This window comes from Vipera berus (genome assembly GCF_964194415.1).
Source record: "Vipera berus genome assembly, chromosome: Z".
NCBI classification, from domain to species: domain Eukaryota; kingdom Metazoa; phylum Chordata; class Lepidosauria; order Squamata; family Viperidae; genus Vipera; species Vipera berus.
In genome coordinates, this window is record NC_138205.1 from 74,456,442 (window position 1) to 74,472,211 (window position 15,770).

The following is a 15,770-nucleotide window of genomic DNA, read 5'->3' on the forward strand; positions in this document are numbered from 1 at the left end:
TTTGTAGAAAGTGGTATACCAGACACTATTTCAGGCAAAATCGTAGTTGATTGGCTTAGAAAAAAATATGACATGATTTTTTTTCCCCCTTTCTAGTTGCAAGTCATTGTTAAGAGATGGTTCAAGAAAATCTACCTCATAAATTCCGTTTGTTTGCCCATATGCTGGATCACTGGAGATCTCAACAGGAACTTGTCAGTTATTTTTGAAAGTCTCAGGAGAACATATGGACATCAGGTCAATGTATTACACTCTAGGAATGGTCAAAATATGAAGCATTCTCAATTCAGCAGGCCAATGTATTGCCCATAAGTGTGTTAAGAAAGCTTAAAAACATTTCAAACAGTACTCTCTATAGTTCTTAATTATTCAGGAAATGGTAGCTTGATCTCTTCTGAAATCAATTGACCTTCTCTAATCTTGTCTTGGAGATATTAAATGGAATGCAATCATGTCTACCCATGAAGGAATACAGATCAACACAGACTATGCTGTCGCTTTGTTAGAACAGTTAAAATCATTCTATGAACAGCAATTGCTAACTGACATTGTTTTAATTGTCGAGGGCACTGAATTCCCATGTCATAAGATGGTTCTTGCAACATGCAGCTCTTACTTCAGGTATGTGTTTATAATAATACTTTTTTTCCAAGAAATATGTATCCCAAATATATCTGAATAGTACGATTTATTAAGTGGATTCTACCACTAACTTGAAATAAATGAAGAATTAAAATTATGCAGTTTAAACTCAGGTTAACAAATATGGAAGAATTGAACTAATAATGCATGTTAAATGGTTCAGGGTTATTTTCAATGTGGAAGATAAAAATGGGCATCAAATACATAAGATTTATTGGAATATAGTCATGTCGTGGGGGAGGAATAGGCAAATTTTTGCTGTCCCTGTGCATCCTTGGAATTTCAAAACATCTTATACATCCTCTCAGAAGAAAACTGTCAACATTGCAGCCAACAAGTCCTCAAATTTGTCCATCCATTATGTTATCTATCTTTCCAGCTCAAGTTTACCTTTTTTACTGGACAAATGAAATGTGTACATATATATCACACTTTATGTGATATCTTTAACTGTTGACTTATCTGACTTGTCTCAGAAACAACTCATGAATTTGGTGGACAGTTTTATGTTAAAATGAGTATTGCGTTTTTCCTTGGATTCATATCTGGGATGTCTGCTAAAAGTAATATTTGGAGCTGAGATTAAATTTATTTTGGTTTTAATTAAACTAAAATATAGTTAATGAGTATTTTCTAGTAATATATTTAACTCTGTCATGTTAAAATTACAATTTAGTAACAGGTTTTGGAGGCTTCTGGGATCTCTTGAGATGGCATATAACTATAGGGCAGTTTCTGTTGTAAATGAAGAAAACAGTAGTGTTTAAAATAAATCTCAAAAAGGTAAAAGTTAAATCTATAGAGAAATTGAAATAGAAAGCTTATCTTTACTAGGGATATAACATATTTTGGAAGGAAAGTTGATCAGTAGAAACAAGTATTAGGCAACGTGAAGACCAGACCAATTCTAAGGTTGAAAACAAACAGACTTGACAACAGATTCCCTTTTGAACTAGAATGGGATACTATTAATACAATATAAAACATCCGTGAATTGTGAAGATTAATATTCTCTGAAGTATATTAATAGCAATAGCAATATCATTTAGTCTTGCATAGTTCTTTTAAGCTCCATAGTGCTTTATAGCTTTCTCTGGGTAGTTTACAATCTAAGCGTTATTTGTATTTTGCTCCAACAATCTGGGTTCTCATTTTACCAACCTCAGAAGGATGGAAGACGGAAGTCACCCTTGAGCCCCATCATAATCAGACTTCAGGTTGTCGGCAGAGCAATACTGCATTCTAACCCCACCACCATTTAGAAGGACATTCTGCATATCCTGAGATTATACGAGATATAGTTGGAGATAGTGGCTTAAAGTTTATTCACCTGCATGCCTAGTAATTTTGTATAATATTTTGCATCGACATAGGCCCTCCCTTCCAATCAGGGAACTGTACAAGGTAACTGTAAAGTTACTTGATAAGCTTTGTTTTGAAATAGTTGCAGTGCTACCTAAGGCCTGGTCCATATATTCTGCATTGCTTTGCAAGATATTGGGATAGAATATTTTCTTCTATGGCTTGCTTCCTGGTATGGCTGAGAGGAAAATAGGCAAAGTATCTCTGGTAAAATGGATTCTAGTTTTTTTCTTTCTTCAGACAAATTTTTAGTTTATTCAAGGAAAGTTAAAATATAAAATGCCAAAATATTTTAAAAAGACAAAAGTATAAAAACAAAACAAAGAAAATTTTTGAAAAGTAAAAGTATCTTTAAAAAAGAACAAGAAAAAAGAGTTAACACATAATATTTTCCCTAGTTGAATATATTAGTGTTAGTTTCCCACCCCTTGTGAAATAAGCAAAAAGAATTTTAAACTATTAAACTACTAAATCTATTTACAGATGGTTAGCCAGTCATCTATATACTATATTAATAACAAAATGGTTAACAAGAAAAACAATAATAAACATAAAATTATAAAAGTAATAAAAATTATTAACAGTAATAAAAAAACAAAATTGAAATTCCAAAACCATCTTTTAACAAACTGTTATTGGAATCAATTTGTAGAAAATTTACCATGGCTTTAATGTCAAATCATTCCAAATATTAACCCTAAGCAGTTTCGGACAAATATCCACATTTGTTTCTTTATATCCCCTTTTATCAATTGTTGATTGATTGAATACAATATGTCCAATTTTCAAAGCCAATCTGTTTTCCCCAAAAAACCCCAGATAAGATTGTTGCTCACATTAAATATCATAATTCCATTTCCCATTGTGCTTCCAACCCCATAAAAAGCCATTTGCCACTTATTCACCCAGAGAGTTATCTGCTATATTATATAAAAGCACAGTGTTGAGCTTCAGGAAGGTGTATGAAGCTGACTCTGTTATTTCTAAGTCTATATTTCTTCCTGACTGTTTTACTGCTGGGAAATTATATTTGTTCTGAATGTTTTTCTACAGTCTGTGTTGTTTCTGAGTCTGTATTTCTTTCCACCAAATCTGCTACTTTAAAAACAAGTTCTTTTGGTGGGTTTAAAGTATTTGGGTCGGTTTCTTCAGAATGTTTTACACAATATTTATGAGTTCATCAAAACTTTTAGAAAAAAAAATCTGCTAAAGATTGCATGTTGCTAGCTAGTCTCCTGCTCTCTGTAATCTGATATGTTGTTGCTCATTGGAGTGGATAAATAAAGCAGGGAACAAGCAAAGAAAACAGGGAAGATATTTTTGGACTATTGTGATCCAAAATAATTTTTCAGGTTAATTAAATACAAATGCTGAGAGATGTGCTGTGTTTCTATATGGAAAAGCGAAAGTTGATAAGATCATTCAGATAAAAAAAGAAAGCAATAACAACAAAAAACCAGATAGAATCCAGCATGGGTTGAAATAAATCAACATTCAGCCAACCAATTAACCTTTAAAGATAAGAAAAACCTTCAATGGAGTTAAAAATTGCAGGCATGCTTACGAAAATGTTCTGCTGGTAGGAAGAGATGTAACAAAGACCATTGGTTTTTCAGCTGCTCCCTAAAGGAGCTACAACCTTCCAGGATTCCCCCTCCCAAGTGGGCTCACATCCACCCAAAAATCATGTTTGATCATTCCTAAGTGGCCCTATTCTAATCCAGAGGGCAAGGCTGCCAAAGAATCAGCTCTGGTAACAAACACAACAGATCGTGAGTAAGAGAAAGAAAGCTAAATGTCTATGGAGATTCTCAGTCATCCAGGCCATAGTTATCCCAAAGATGCTTTTTTGTGAGGCAACTGGACTTCCTTGTTTTTCTTTGAAGACGTTTCACCCTCACATATTGAGCAACGTGTTATATGCAGTACAGTGCAGTGAGCCATGTGCAGATCTGTACATTGGGGAAACAATAACTTCATAAACGTATGCCATAACAGGAGAACAAACCCATCAGGACAAGAGTCAGCTGTCCATCTGCATTTAAAGGACAAAGACCACTGTTTTGAAGATAGCAAAGTCTACATTTTGGACAGAGAGATCTGCTGGTTTGAAAGAGGGTTCAAAGAAGCCATCTACGTCAAAATTGAACAGCTCTCTCAACAGAGGGGGATGGATCCGACATCATCTATCTCTAGTCTACAGCACAGTCCTTTCAGCAATTCCAAGAAGGCTCCACAGCCATTTGTGCTCTCAGGTGACCCTGAAGACACAGATAAGCTTTCAGGTAGCTTTAATGACTTGCTAAAATAATGCAAATGTACACTTGTCTGCAAGGAATATAAATCCTTTCATTCCCCACCATCCAGTCAGAGCTGAAGAAGGTTATTGGATGAGAAGTGAAACATCTTCAAAGAAAAGAAAGTCTAGTTGCTTCCTGAAAAAGCATCTTTGGGAGAAAGAAAGCTATTCTTCACAGCCATTTTGGGGAGGGGTCAACAGATTCTAGGTTTCTAAACAAATGTGAAGTCAGAAATATAATATGAACTAATATGAACAAAATTGAACAGCTGTTTATATAACTAATCTTCCATTTATGACTACAATTGAGCCCCAAATTCTGTTACTAAGTAAGACAGTTAAGTGAATTTTGTCTCATTTTACGACCTTTCTTGGCACAGTTGTTAAATGAATCACTGCAGTTGTTAGTAGCATGGTTGTTAAGTGAATCTGGCTTCCCCATTGACTCTGCTTGTCAGAAGGTCGAAAAAGTTGATCACATAATCCTGGAACTCTGGAACCATCATAAATATGTCAATTTCCAAGTGTTTGAATTTTGATTACATGATCCTGGGGATGCTGCAATGATCGTAAGTGTGAAAAATGGTCATAAGTTACTTTTTAGTGCTGTTATAATTTTGAACGGTCACTAAATGGACTGTTGTAGTTCGAGGACTACCTGTAATTAATTTTTGATAGCCCACTGAAAACAATAGAAACATTTGTCTATTTTAGCACTGAAAATAGTGTGTAGTAGTGAATGTTAACATTCCTAAACCAGAGTAAAAATTGGTGGTGTATGGATATTATACTGACTTTCTAAAGTGATTGATTTTCAGTGAAATTATGAGACAATACAACTTGGAACATACACATTTTGAATCAATAATTTTACAAGATATTCATTATATTGAATGCTATCTACAAACAATTTTTAGAATACCAGAGCAATTAGATAGGAACTAGAGATGACTACATTTTTTTTTATCATTCAGGGCAATGTTTATGAGTGGGTTGAGTGAAAGCAAGCAAACACATATTCATCTGAGGAATGTGGATGCAGCCACTTTTCAGATCATAATAACTTATGCTTATACGGGTAATTTGGCAATAAATGACACAACTGTTGAACAGCTTTATGAAACAGCTTGTTTCCTACAGGTAAGATTGTTTTTTACTAAGTTTTCTAAGACATGTTTTCCAAGTTATATCTTTCATAAAATTGAATAGTGTAAAGTAACCTGCAAGATCAATAGGAAAAAATGGAAACAAATTCTTGAAATTCCAACTACTACTCTTCTGTTGAAACAAGTAATTATATTGTGCAGATTTAGATGCCTATGACTCACAGTAAATGTCATGACATCTCCCCTTAATACAGAGATAATAGAAAAAAATATTGCTTACTGAGAGGTTAACAGTCTTTTCAGTAATAAAAATGCATAGTGGAAAATACCATTTGTTGGTACCGAAATTCATTGTGACCAGCTAAAATTTCATAAACGAATAGACATTCTTGTATTATTTGGGAAAGTTTGAGTAAAGATAAGAACTCTTTAAGGTTCACCTCTTGGAAAGAGACTTAGAATGTGCAGAAATGTGTATGAGATTCTTTTGTTTTGTAGCATTAAAGCAGCTGTGTGGTTTTCCAGGCTTGTTTTCCCATCAAAGCAAAGTGAACATGCACGTACACGTATACAGATCAAGAGCAGAAGTTGCACAGTCACTAGAGCAGTGGAAGGCATTCACTGAAGTCAAGTCAAACTTTAGAATGCACACCTCAGAAATGTAAAAGCAACCGTGTTCTTCAGCAATCTCAACATAGCTTCTTTGAAGGTTTTTTTTGGTTGTGCGCTGGGACTGGAAGTAAATCAGTGTATAGACATGAGCACAAATCTATAACATTTCAAGAAATGTGCTTGCTTTGTATTTCAGAATATACTTTATGAAGTTCCTTTTATGTGCACTTTGCACAGTATTATTACTTCCCAATAATCAATTTGGTCTCAGAAGGAAATTTTGATAGTTTCTCTTCTTTCCAGAATCTGCTAGCAGTACACAGTCCTAGATTAATATGTGATATCCAATATTTTGGTATTTATGACAGAGGATAGAAATTAAGATTATTACATTCCATTTTTTCATCATTAATCACAAGTATGAAGATGATAACAATGTTTTGATCACTTCTCATATATTTTTTTTAATTGCAGGTCGATGACGTGTTACAACAGTGTAGGGAATATTTAATTAAAAAAATTAATGCTGAAAACTGTGTGCGGCTTTTGAGTTTTGCTGATCTTTTTAGCTGTGAGGAGTTAAAACAGAGTGCTAAAAGAATGGTAGAACACAAGTTTACAGTTGTATACCACCAAGAGGCTTTTATGCAGCTCTCACATGATTTATTGATAGATATTTTGAGCAGTGACAATTTAAATGTGGAAAAAGAAGAGACCGTTCGTGAAGCTGCTATGTTGTGGCTGGAGTATAATACAGAATCTCGATCACAGTATTTGTCATCAGTTCTTAGCCAAATAAGAATTGATGCACTTTCTGAAGTTACACAACGAGCCTGGTTTCAAGGCTTACCACCAAATGATAAATCAGTAGTGGTCCAAGGGTTATATAAATCTATGCCGAAGTTTTTTAAACCAAGACTTGGAATGACTAAAGAGGAGATGATGATCTTCATTGAAGCTGCTGCTGAAAGTCCCGGTAATTACTCTTCAGTATCTTACAGCCCACAGGCTGAAAAGGTTTATAAACTCTGCAGTCCTCCTGCTGATCTCCATAAAGTTGGGACACTTGTAACTCCTGATAATGATATTTATATAGCAGGTGGGCAAATCCCCCTGAAAAGTACAAAAATCAACTACGGTAAAACTAGCAAATTTCAATTTCCTTTCCGTACTGTGAATTGTTTTTACTGGTTTGATGCCCAGCAAAATACATGGTTTCCAAAGAGTCCAATGCTATTTGTTCGTATAAAGCCATCTCTTGTTTTCTGTGAAGGCCTTATCTATGCAATTGGTGGAGACAGTGTTGGTGGAGAACTCGACAGACGAACTATGGAAAGATATGATACTGAGAAAGATGAATGGACCATGGTAAGCCCTCTGCCCTGTGCTTGGCAGTGGAGTACAGCCGTTGCTGTTCATAACTGCATTTATGTAATGGCACACAACTTGATGTACTGTTACTTCCCCAGATCAGATGCTTGGGTTGAAATGGCTACAAGACAAACTAATAGATGCTTCGCTTCAGCTGCTGCTTTTGGGGATAAAATATTTTATATTGGAGGCTTGCATGTTGGTGGCAATCTTGGTATAGGATTACGTCCTCGGACTATAACTGGACCTTCCCTAGCAGTGGAAGTTTATGATGTGAATAAAAATGAGTGGCAAATGGCAGCCAAAATTCCTGCCAAGCGATATTCTGATCCCTGTGTCAGAGCTGTTGTGATTTCTAACTCAATGTGTATCTTCGTACGAGAAACACATATGCATGAAAGAGCCAAGTATGCTACATACGAATATGACATGGAACTTGATCGTTGGTTCTTGCGACAGGATATATCTGAGCGGGTACTCTGGGATTTGGGAAAAGAATTCCAATGCACTGTGGGAAAACTGTATCCATCTTGTCTTGAAGAGTCCACATGGAAACCTCCATCATACCTAGTTTTTCCTTATACAGATGATGAGTTTGAAATTGAGGAGGATGTTCCACTGCCACCTGTATAACTCCCTTATTCAGAGACTGCATGCCTGTAACTAATTATGAACATTGTATTTGAAAGACTAGAGCTGCAAAAAGAAATGTTGTCTTGTATGTATGCCCTAATTTTTTTGTGGCCATTGAGTATAAATCAGTAAAAATTCTTACTAGATATGCTTCCATAATCTCAGTCCCTCTGATAGTTGATGGAATCTCACACACAACACAGCCTGTGTGTGTATATGTGTGTATATATGATTATATACATCATATGATCATATATGTCATATGATTATATGTATTATCTATATGTATCTATATTTCAAGCTTAAAGCCTCTGCTTGTCTAAATTTTTAGTCCTGTGAAAACATTGAGTTCTGGAATTTTTCACAAAGCAGCTTCTATTTCTAGAATGTTATATTAATTGCTCAAAATACCTTCCAGTTATATTTAAATAAGTTCTGGAAATATCTGTATGTGCTAGTTATATAGATTGTGTAGCTGAATGAAACGTGCTGCACTCAATACACACAGTTGTATTGTTGTAATAATACCATGTAAAAGAATAAAATCCCATGGATCTACCTGTGGTAGGAAGGGTAGATCTTCCATTTTATGGTGATATGCAGGGCAAAATGACTGCAGGTTCAGTCGAGCTATATTATGATAATGAAGATGATGATGATGACTAGGTGCATGTATTTTCACTAACTTATACCTGTTTATTTAGAATACAGGTCTTCCGAGCAGCTGGTAGTTTACCAGGTGTGAACTGACATTGCTGGGCTTGCAGTAAGAATTGCTAGCCCTTCCTAGTGCGGGTCTGTGTGGAGCTTTTGATCAGTAAATAGCTCCATGTTCTGTATTTCTGAAACATTGGCTTATGAATATTAGTTCCTGCTGCTTATTTTCCCCTACCCCAGTATAAACAAAAGTATAGTGTGAATTAACCATGTCTTTATTTTTGTTAATTTAACATTACTGTAATAAGTCTTTGTAAAGATATCCTTACATTGTTTGTCTCTTGTTTTCTCCTGTGGGGCGGGGGGAGATAAATTTTATTCAGGAATACTTTGTGCTGAAGGTTGTCTGATGCTGCTCTGGCATTAATCCCAGGAACCACTAGCAGTAGTAAGACACCACCAATCTCACAGGAGCCCAGATACTTCATGATGGATCATAATAGCATGTTCAACTGCATCATGTTCTGGCACTGTATTTTGAATATTAATTTATTAAAAATGAATCATTGTTCTTCCCCCCCTCCCATCAGTCTGTGTATTTATCTGGAGTTGGAAGTATGATTGAAACAACGGTTTTTAAAATTGCTGTTTAAAATGTTAATACTTACAATAGTAGATTGAGATGTTCAGAAAAATCTGAAAAAAATATGAAATGATTATTTCTTTCTGTTTAGAGGTCAAAAAATGTTTGAAGACAGAAGAAAAATAAAATGTGGTAAAAGCCCTATATGTTAAAGACTATGCAGGCTTTTAACTCATAGGCCTTCTTCACAGACAGTATTCAAAATCTTACTAATACTACATAAAATCACACTAATATAATTACAGTAAAGTAGTATACTGAATTTTTCTATTTGGCTCCAGCCATTTATTTTTGTGCCCTGGGATTTCTTACACCAGCTTTTTGCTTTCTTCTTAATTAATAACTATATTTTTTTTAATGTTTGGAGTAGATTTTATATTGCTTTGTGATAAAATAGTCTCTGCAAATTAGGAAACTGACATTCAGCCCAAATTATAAAAGTTTCATTACTATATCAGCCAATTTTGAGAATGGAATAAGAAGCAGTTAGAACTTATCTTTCTTATTGCCCCCTTGTCGGAGTCAATTACGTATTCTTCAGCAGCTTATTAAAAACTTTTATTTTTGAAATTATCCATTTTGGTTAGGATAGAATGCTATAGAAAAACCTTCAGAGTCTTGTCATTAAAATACCACTAATTAATTAATAGCATACTTTTTCATGAACATTGAATAGATATCAGTTTGTGAATCTGCCAAACAAAACTGAAGTTTGCCGTTTGGAAAATAAAAACAAAACCAAACCAACTTAAGATTTAGATTAAAAAGAGGAATGGGAGAAGTTACAACATGGCCACAGAAACTTGTGTATAAAGTAGGAATCTTATACTTGAACATGCTAATGTTTGATTATAATAGTTCTCTTTAAGAAGTGTTACATGCTGCTGATCCTTTTGTTCTTTAATTTGGGCTGCTTTTGGTTTTGATTTTGGCCCTGAACAAGTTTAAATAGTAACATTTTGGAAAGGGAGGCGTTGAGATTCTGCTAATATCATAAATTCACGAGAGGGCATTATATAATTTATTTAAACTTTTCAAAATAGTTTATTAAGCCACGCTTCATTTTTGCTGTTAAAATTAACACTTTTTTCCACTAAAAAATCAGAATAGATTCTTGAACGAGATAGGTCAGTAACCATATATTTGAGCAAGGCTTTCAGAAAGTTTTATGAAGCAGCATAGGCCTCTATGACAAATTCATAGGATTTTGTAAGACCACTGTGACGAGGATGTTGCTGATTTTCTTTCATTAGAGCTTTGGTTCTTGATCAGAGATTATGGTGGTGGTGTTTTTTAAAAACCACCATATTCCTCAGTCCAAAAAAGTTTGAAAAACCTTTAGACAAGATCTGGTTGCATGCAGATAAGTTATCTTTTGTGCAAACCTGAGTCTATCCGACCATGGTAAATAAACTTGAGTGTCACACCATTTTGAGCAAAACAACAAAGTTATCAGTATAGTATGTAAACTCAAAACAGGTACATCCATTTTTAAAAAAAAATACTCTCCAAAGCAGTTCTGCCTGTATATCATTAGGCCAATCTATTTTGCATTCCTTAGTCCTTTGTGGCTTACCTGTGCTTTAGAACCTAACATTTGTCTTCATAAACTTGTAAAGAGTTTATATACAATTAGGATGGCTATTTTTATGGAAATTATCATAACATTCTGGTCATTTGTACTGCAAAATGGAAAAGTAAGGTTTTTTTAAAAAAATTCACTGAAACTGCTCTATAACAAGTATGTACTGAATAAGAAAATTTTGAAACCATGGTCACTTAAGTGGTAATTCAGGCTATAGTAGAGTGGGCTACCAAGATAATAGCAAGATAAGAGATAAAACAGGTATCTTCTGAATTGCCTACAGGATAAGATATAAAATACTTTGTGGGCTTGGTGTTTTTCAATCCTCATTCCACAGGCAAGCAGCGTTTTCCAGTAGCTACATTATACATGTTCAATAGAAAAAGATTTTTTGGATATTAAAATTTATATCTACAGTAGAGCATTAGAGATGGTAAAGTATAAAGCATTTTAGTTGTTCATTTTTTCTAATTTTTGTTATCTTCATAACACAGATCTTAAACTTTATCATTTCAGAAGCTTTTAGCACTGTTAATAATTCCTCATGTGAAATCTACCCAATGTTTCTATGTAGCAAAAATAGCCATAGACCTGTATTGAAATCTATTTGTTATATTTAGTTACAGCATTTTATCCAAATAACATGTCTTCAGATACCTTAAAAAGAATATTTTGTAAGGATAAAATATATAGATACATTAATAGTCTTTCTCAAAACACAAGAATATTATTTGTTCATCTAATACACACTTTATTCTTTCAGAACTGATAATGGGTTGCTTTCAACTAATTTTTACTGTTATGTTTCACTTCAGTTAACTCATGATTGAACAACTTTGTTTGTATGTCCAGAAGTTAGTTTTGTGATTCTAATGACTTATAAATTAGATGAGAGGTTTATTTCATTTTGTAATGAGATATACATTTCTAAATGCTTGAAAAATGTTTTAAAAACAAGAATAGTTATCTGTTATATATGATACAAATATATAATTTCACAATAGAAAGTCCCAGTGCATAAAACAAAAATACTTCAAAATAGCAAGAGACCATAAATCTGATCCTAACCTTTTTGTGCAGGTGTATCAGCATGATGTTCGCAATATCCATTAAATACTTTCATCATCATGTTCCTGATTATTTGCTCACAGTAAGACTGGATGCATATACTATATTCAGAAATTGAAGATTTCACAGCGTATTGATTGCACAGTTACTGCTTTTACATGACAATGACAGTTTCATTTTCACTTTTCCCTATGTAGAATAAAGCATAAGTGTATCTCATTGTACTTACATGTAAGTATTATATATTTGAGTCACAGATACATTCTGTGTCACAACAAAGTAAGATCCATGTGGTGGTATAAACTCACTGAAAGCTAAATTAGGCTATACTTGTAAGATCAATGCATAATAGTAAAAACATCAAAATAAGAAATTAAAAATGGAATTGGAAGAATAAACTTCATTTTTGTGGTTCTTATCAATGAATGCCACAGGAATATACTAGATAAATAAGTTGACACTGTGTAAGAAGCACATACACTAAACTAAAATCCTCATGTTTTCTTAACCTAGTTTTTAATTTACAATTCCTACTGATGGAGATTAAAGAATTGTACCCAAGGCTCAAACTCCAGAACAGAAGTTGTTATTGGCTGGAACACAGTTACATTGTTCATATTAAATTTGAATTGCATTTTTATATCTTACTGAAGCAATGTGATTTGAAATAGCAGTGCCATCATTAAAAAAGATATGTTGGAAAGATCTTGGGCTATCTTAAACTTTTCCACAAAATTATGCAACCGGGTGTTTTTATCCCAACTTGTTCAGAGGTTACTTCTACAGAACCTAAAATAGTTCATTATTACCAATGATTTATGCATAAAGGATCAGAAATTGATACATGATGACTTCTTTTAGCTTTACTGATATGATTAAATATTTCTTAAATTCTCAGTTATATGAAATAACTTTTAGAATGGCATATATTATAAATACTTGGATGGGACTGCCAGTTTTAACTATTGCTACATCTTGTTTCAAAAGGCTATAATCTTTCCATGTAAAAAGTGTGTATAATCAAACAACTCCCATGAGGAAATCAAAACAAAGTTATGGTAGAACATAAAATTCAAAAGCAACTACTTTACAGTGTATTTGATTTGTATTCCACTTTTCTGTTCAAAACTGATTATGATTAGAACAAGAACTCTCCTTGTGCTTAAAGTCTAGTCAGTAGCACAGCATGTCTAGCTATCTGAAAATTCAGTTCAGAGTTGATAGCTTTACAACAGGGTCTTGAGTTAAAGTGCTTCTTTGTAAGCCCTGTTCACAATTATACTTGCAGAACTGAGTCACACTTTAAGAGCTTAGTCTAGTAATGCACTATTAAGAATACTGATATTTGAGAAATCACAATATTGGTTACATTTCAGTTATCAAAATGTTTGGAAACAGCAAAGCTTCTTTCCAATGTAACTAGCTGTCCTTTCTAAACATTTACCACATTATGCAGCAATATACCTATATATTCTATTTAATTTTTGAAGGTAGCACATGGATATTTGGGATACCAAAACTGGCTACTAGTTTTCATAAAGTTGATTTGGAACAGTGGATATTTACAGTAGCTATAAACTAATATATATTATAAGAAAAATATAGTACCGGTACAAGCTTTCAAGGTGGAGCTTTAATCAAAATTTCCATTCATCGCAGATAACGTAGCCAATCATTAAAGCAATTGCATAAATTAAAAATCTAATTTCAGAACTGTGACACAGCACAATAAATAAGATAGGAATATTGCTAGTACAAATTTGATAATGCATTTTCATCCCTGCTTTATAGGGAAGTTGTGGAAATTAACTGTAACTAGAATATATTTGAAATAAATTTATTTAGAAAGATACAATCATATTTTTCCCTTAAATTCAGAATACAAGAATCTCATTATGGTAAGGAAGACCAAATGCAGTCAAGAAAGAAATAATGAATAACTAATATTAATATTCAGTTGTCTAGAAATCTGATAATCTGTGTCATAATTTGTGTTAACTATGTATTCCTCCTACCATTACATCAACTCTGAAAAGGAAAATCAGCAGTTGTGACCATGGGATTATTTCAAAATAAAAATGGTTCAAAAATAAACATTTGGTTAAATCATTGTTTTAAACTGGGCCGTGTTATGTTTTCATAGGCATCAGTGAAATCACTTTTTTCTTTAAAAATGAACGAGGTTAAACATACTGTATAGGTGGGTAGATGGAGCAAAAATTACTTGCTAACACACACTGACTAGAAAATGTTATAGCAGCTGTGGAAAAAAAGAGCCTAATTGAGGAGAGGTAGATAATTTGTTAAAAGTATTTAGATACTGAGACATTTAAATATAACAAAAGAACATGAAATTGCACTACATTCCCATTAACAAAAGACAGTAGTTAGACCTATACAGTGTGAAAAGTTAACTCCTGCAATAGTTGTCACCTAAATGATGACATGGTGTAAAATTTTAAAATGTTGTCTTAGTCTTTTTAAAGACTATTTAAAGTCTGCTAATTTAAATCTCATTAATTTCACGTTACCCCACTTACAATTACTTCTATTCGTAACACATTTGTGAAAATATATTCTATTGAAACAAACAATTCTGCACATTGGACTTGCAGAACAGAACAGATATTTACAAATACAAATGTGAATATATTTTTATGCATTAAATGTTAAAATATTACCTCCATATACACTATTATGCTCCATACTAAAATATAATTTAACTTAAAAACAATGCTAAACAATTTAACTTAAAATACAGCTAAATTGACATAGATCACCATCCTCCAAAATACAGCTTACATTGGAAAATAAACCTGCAATAAGGTTCAAACATAAAACAAAGAAGTATTAAAGCAGTTGCTAAATTATATCCTGTGGTGCAGCTCAAAGACCATTCATCTTCATGCAGCTTGAACTCAGGTGCCTATGATTTTATAGCAAAGCCTTTTGGTTTCTTAAAAGATGCAAGAATTTAGCCAGAAGAATTATTCCCCAAGGCTTTGAGACGATTGGGTGAAAGTAGAAAGCCATGAAGACATTGCTGTTTTTGCACTGGTGAGTGCTCCTCCAACTGATTGACCTGTATTATGAAACAAAATAGGATGGGGGGGGGGGAAAGAGGGAATTAAATAAAATAAGATGGAGTCAAACTATTCTCCAAAGCACCTGAAAGCAGGACAAGAAGCAACGGATGGAAACTAGTCAAGGAGAGAAGCAACCTAGAACTAAGGAGAAACTTCCTGACAGAACAATTAACCAGTGGAACAACCTGCCTCCAGAGGTGGTGAATGCTCCAACACTGGAGGTTTTTAAGAAGAGACTGGCCAGCCATTTGTCTGAAATGGTATAGGGTTTCCTGCCTGAGCAGGGGGTTGGATTGGATGACCTCCAAGGTCCCTTCCAACTTATTATTAAGAATATGTCAGAAGCACTTCCGCCCGAATAATATTTCATTCATTACTGTAACAATTAGGCCATATCAGAATATAAAATATAGAACAATAAGGTAACAGGTAACCAAATAAAAGTAAGCATGGCATGCAGCTGGGTTATTTGAGGGACCACCTCTCCTCAATCACATCAACCTATCCCATCAAGTCTGGCAGGAAAGAGATGTCACAGGTCTTGTCCATCAAGGAACAGTATCTGATGGGGAACCGGGACGACAACTTTTTCTGTCATAATGCCCACCCTCTATAACTGAGTTCCCCAATCTTTCTGGCTTTGTGGATGATCCTGCGCGAGAGGTGGGTAAGTGCACACACACAGCTCCACTTGCACGAACGGAGG

General features: G+C 33.9%; 2 protein-coding genes across 12 annotated transcripts in view; one reads left to right on the forward strand and one right to left on the reverse strand.

Moving 5' to 3' along the window:
• Nucleotides 1-9,271, forward strand: part of KBTBD2 (kelch repeat and BTB domain containing 2) — a 34,922-nt gene extending 25,651 nt beyond the window's left edge. For 5 of the 9 annotated variants that reach the window (XM_081344426.1, XM_081344424.1, XM_081344428.1 and 2 more), the window contains 3 exons: nt 97-621; nt 5,278-5,443; nt 6,496-9,271. In XM_081344426.1, coding sequence (XP_081200552.1) covers nt 452-621; nt 5,278-5,443; nt 6,496-8,025 — 1,866 coding nt within the window. In that variant the 5' untranslated portion in view covers nt 97-451 and the 3' untranslated portion in view covers nt 8,026-9,271. Of the gene's footprint in view, nt 1-96; nt 622-1,808; nt 2,047-2,088; nt 4,290-5,277; nt 5,444-6,495 lie in introns of those variants that run through there. The other 4 variants (XM_081344429.1, XM_081344432.1, XM_081344431.1 and 1 more) reach the window with 4 other exon arrangements.
• Nucleotides 9,272-9,649: 378 nt separating this feature from the next.
• Nucleotides 9,650-15,770, reverse strand: part of AVL9 (AVL9 cell migration associated) — a 63,883-nt gene continuing 57,762 nt past the window's right edge. For all 3 annotated transcript variants that reach the window (XM_081344423.1, XM_081344421.1, XM_081344422.1), the window contains one exon: nt 9,650-15,060. In XM_081344423.1, coding sequence (XP_081200549.1) covers nt 14,966-15,060 — 95 coding nt within the window. In that variant the 3' untranslated portion in view covers nt 9,650-14,965. The remainder of the gene's footprint in view (nt 15,061-15,770) is intronic.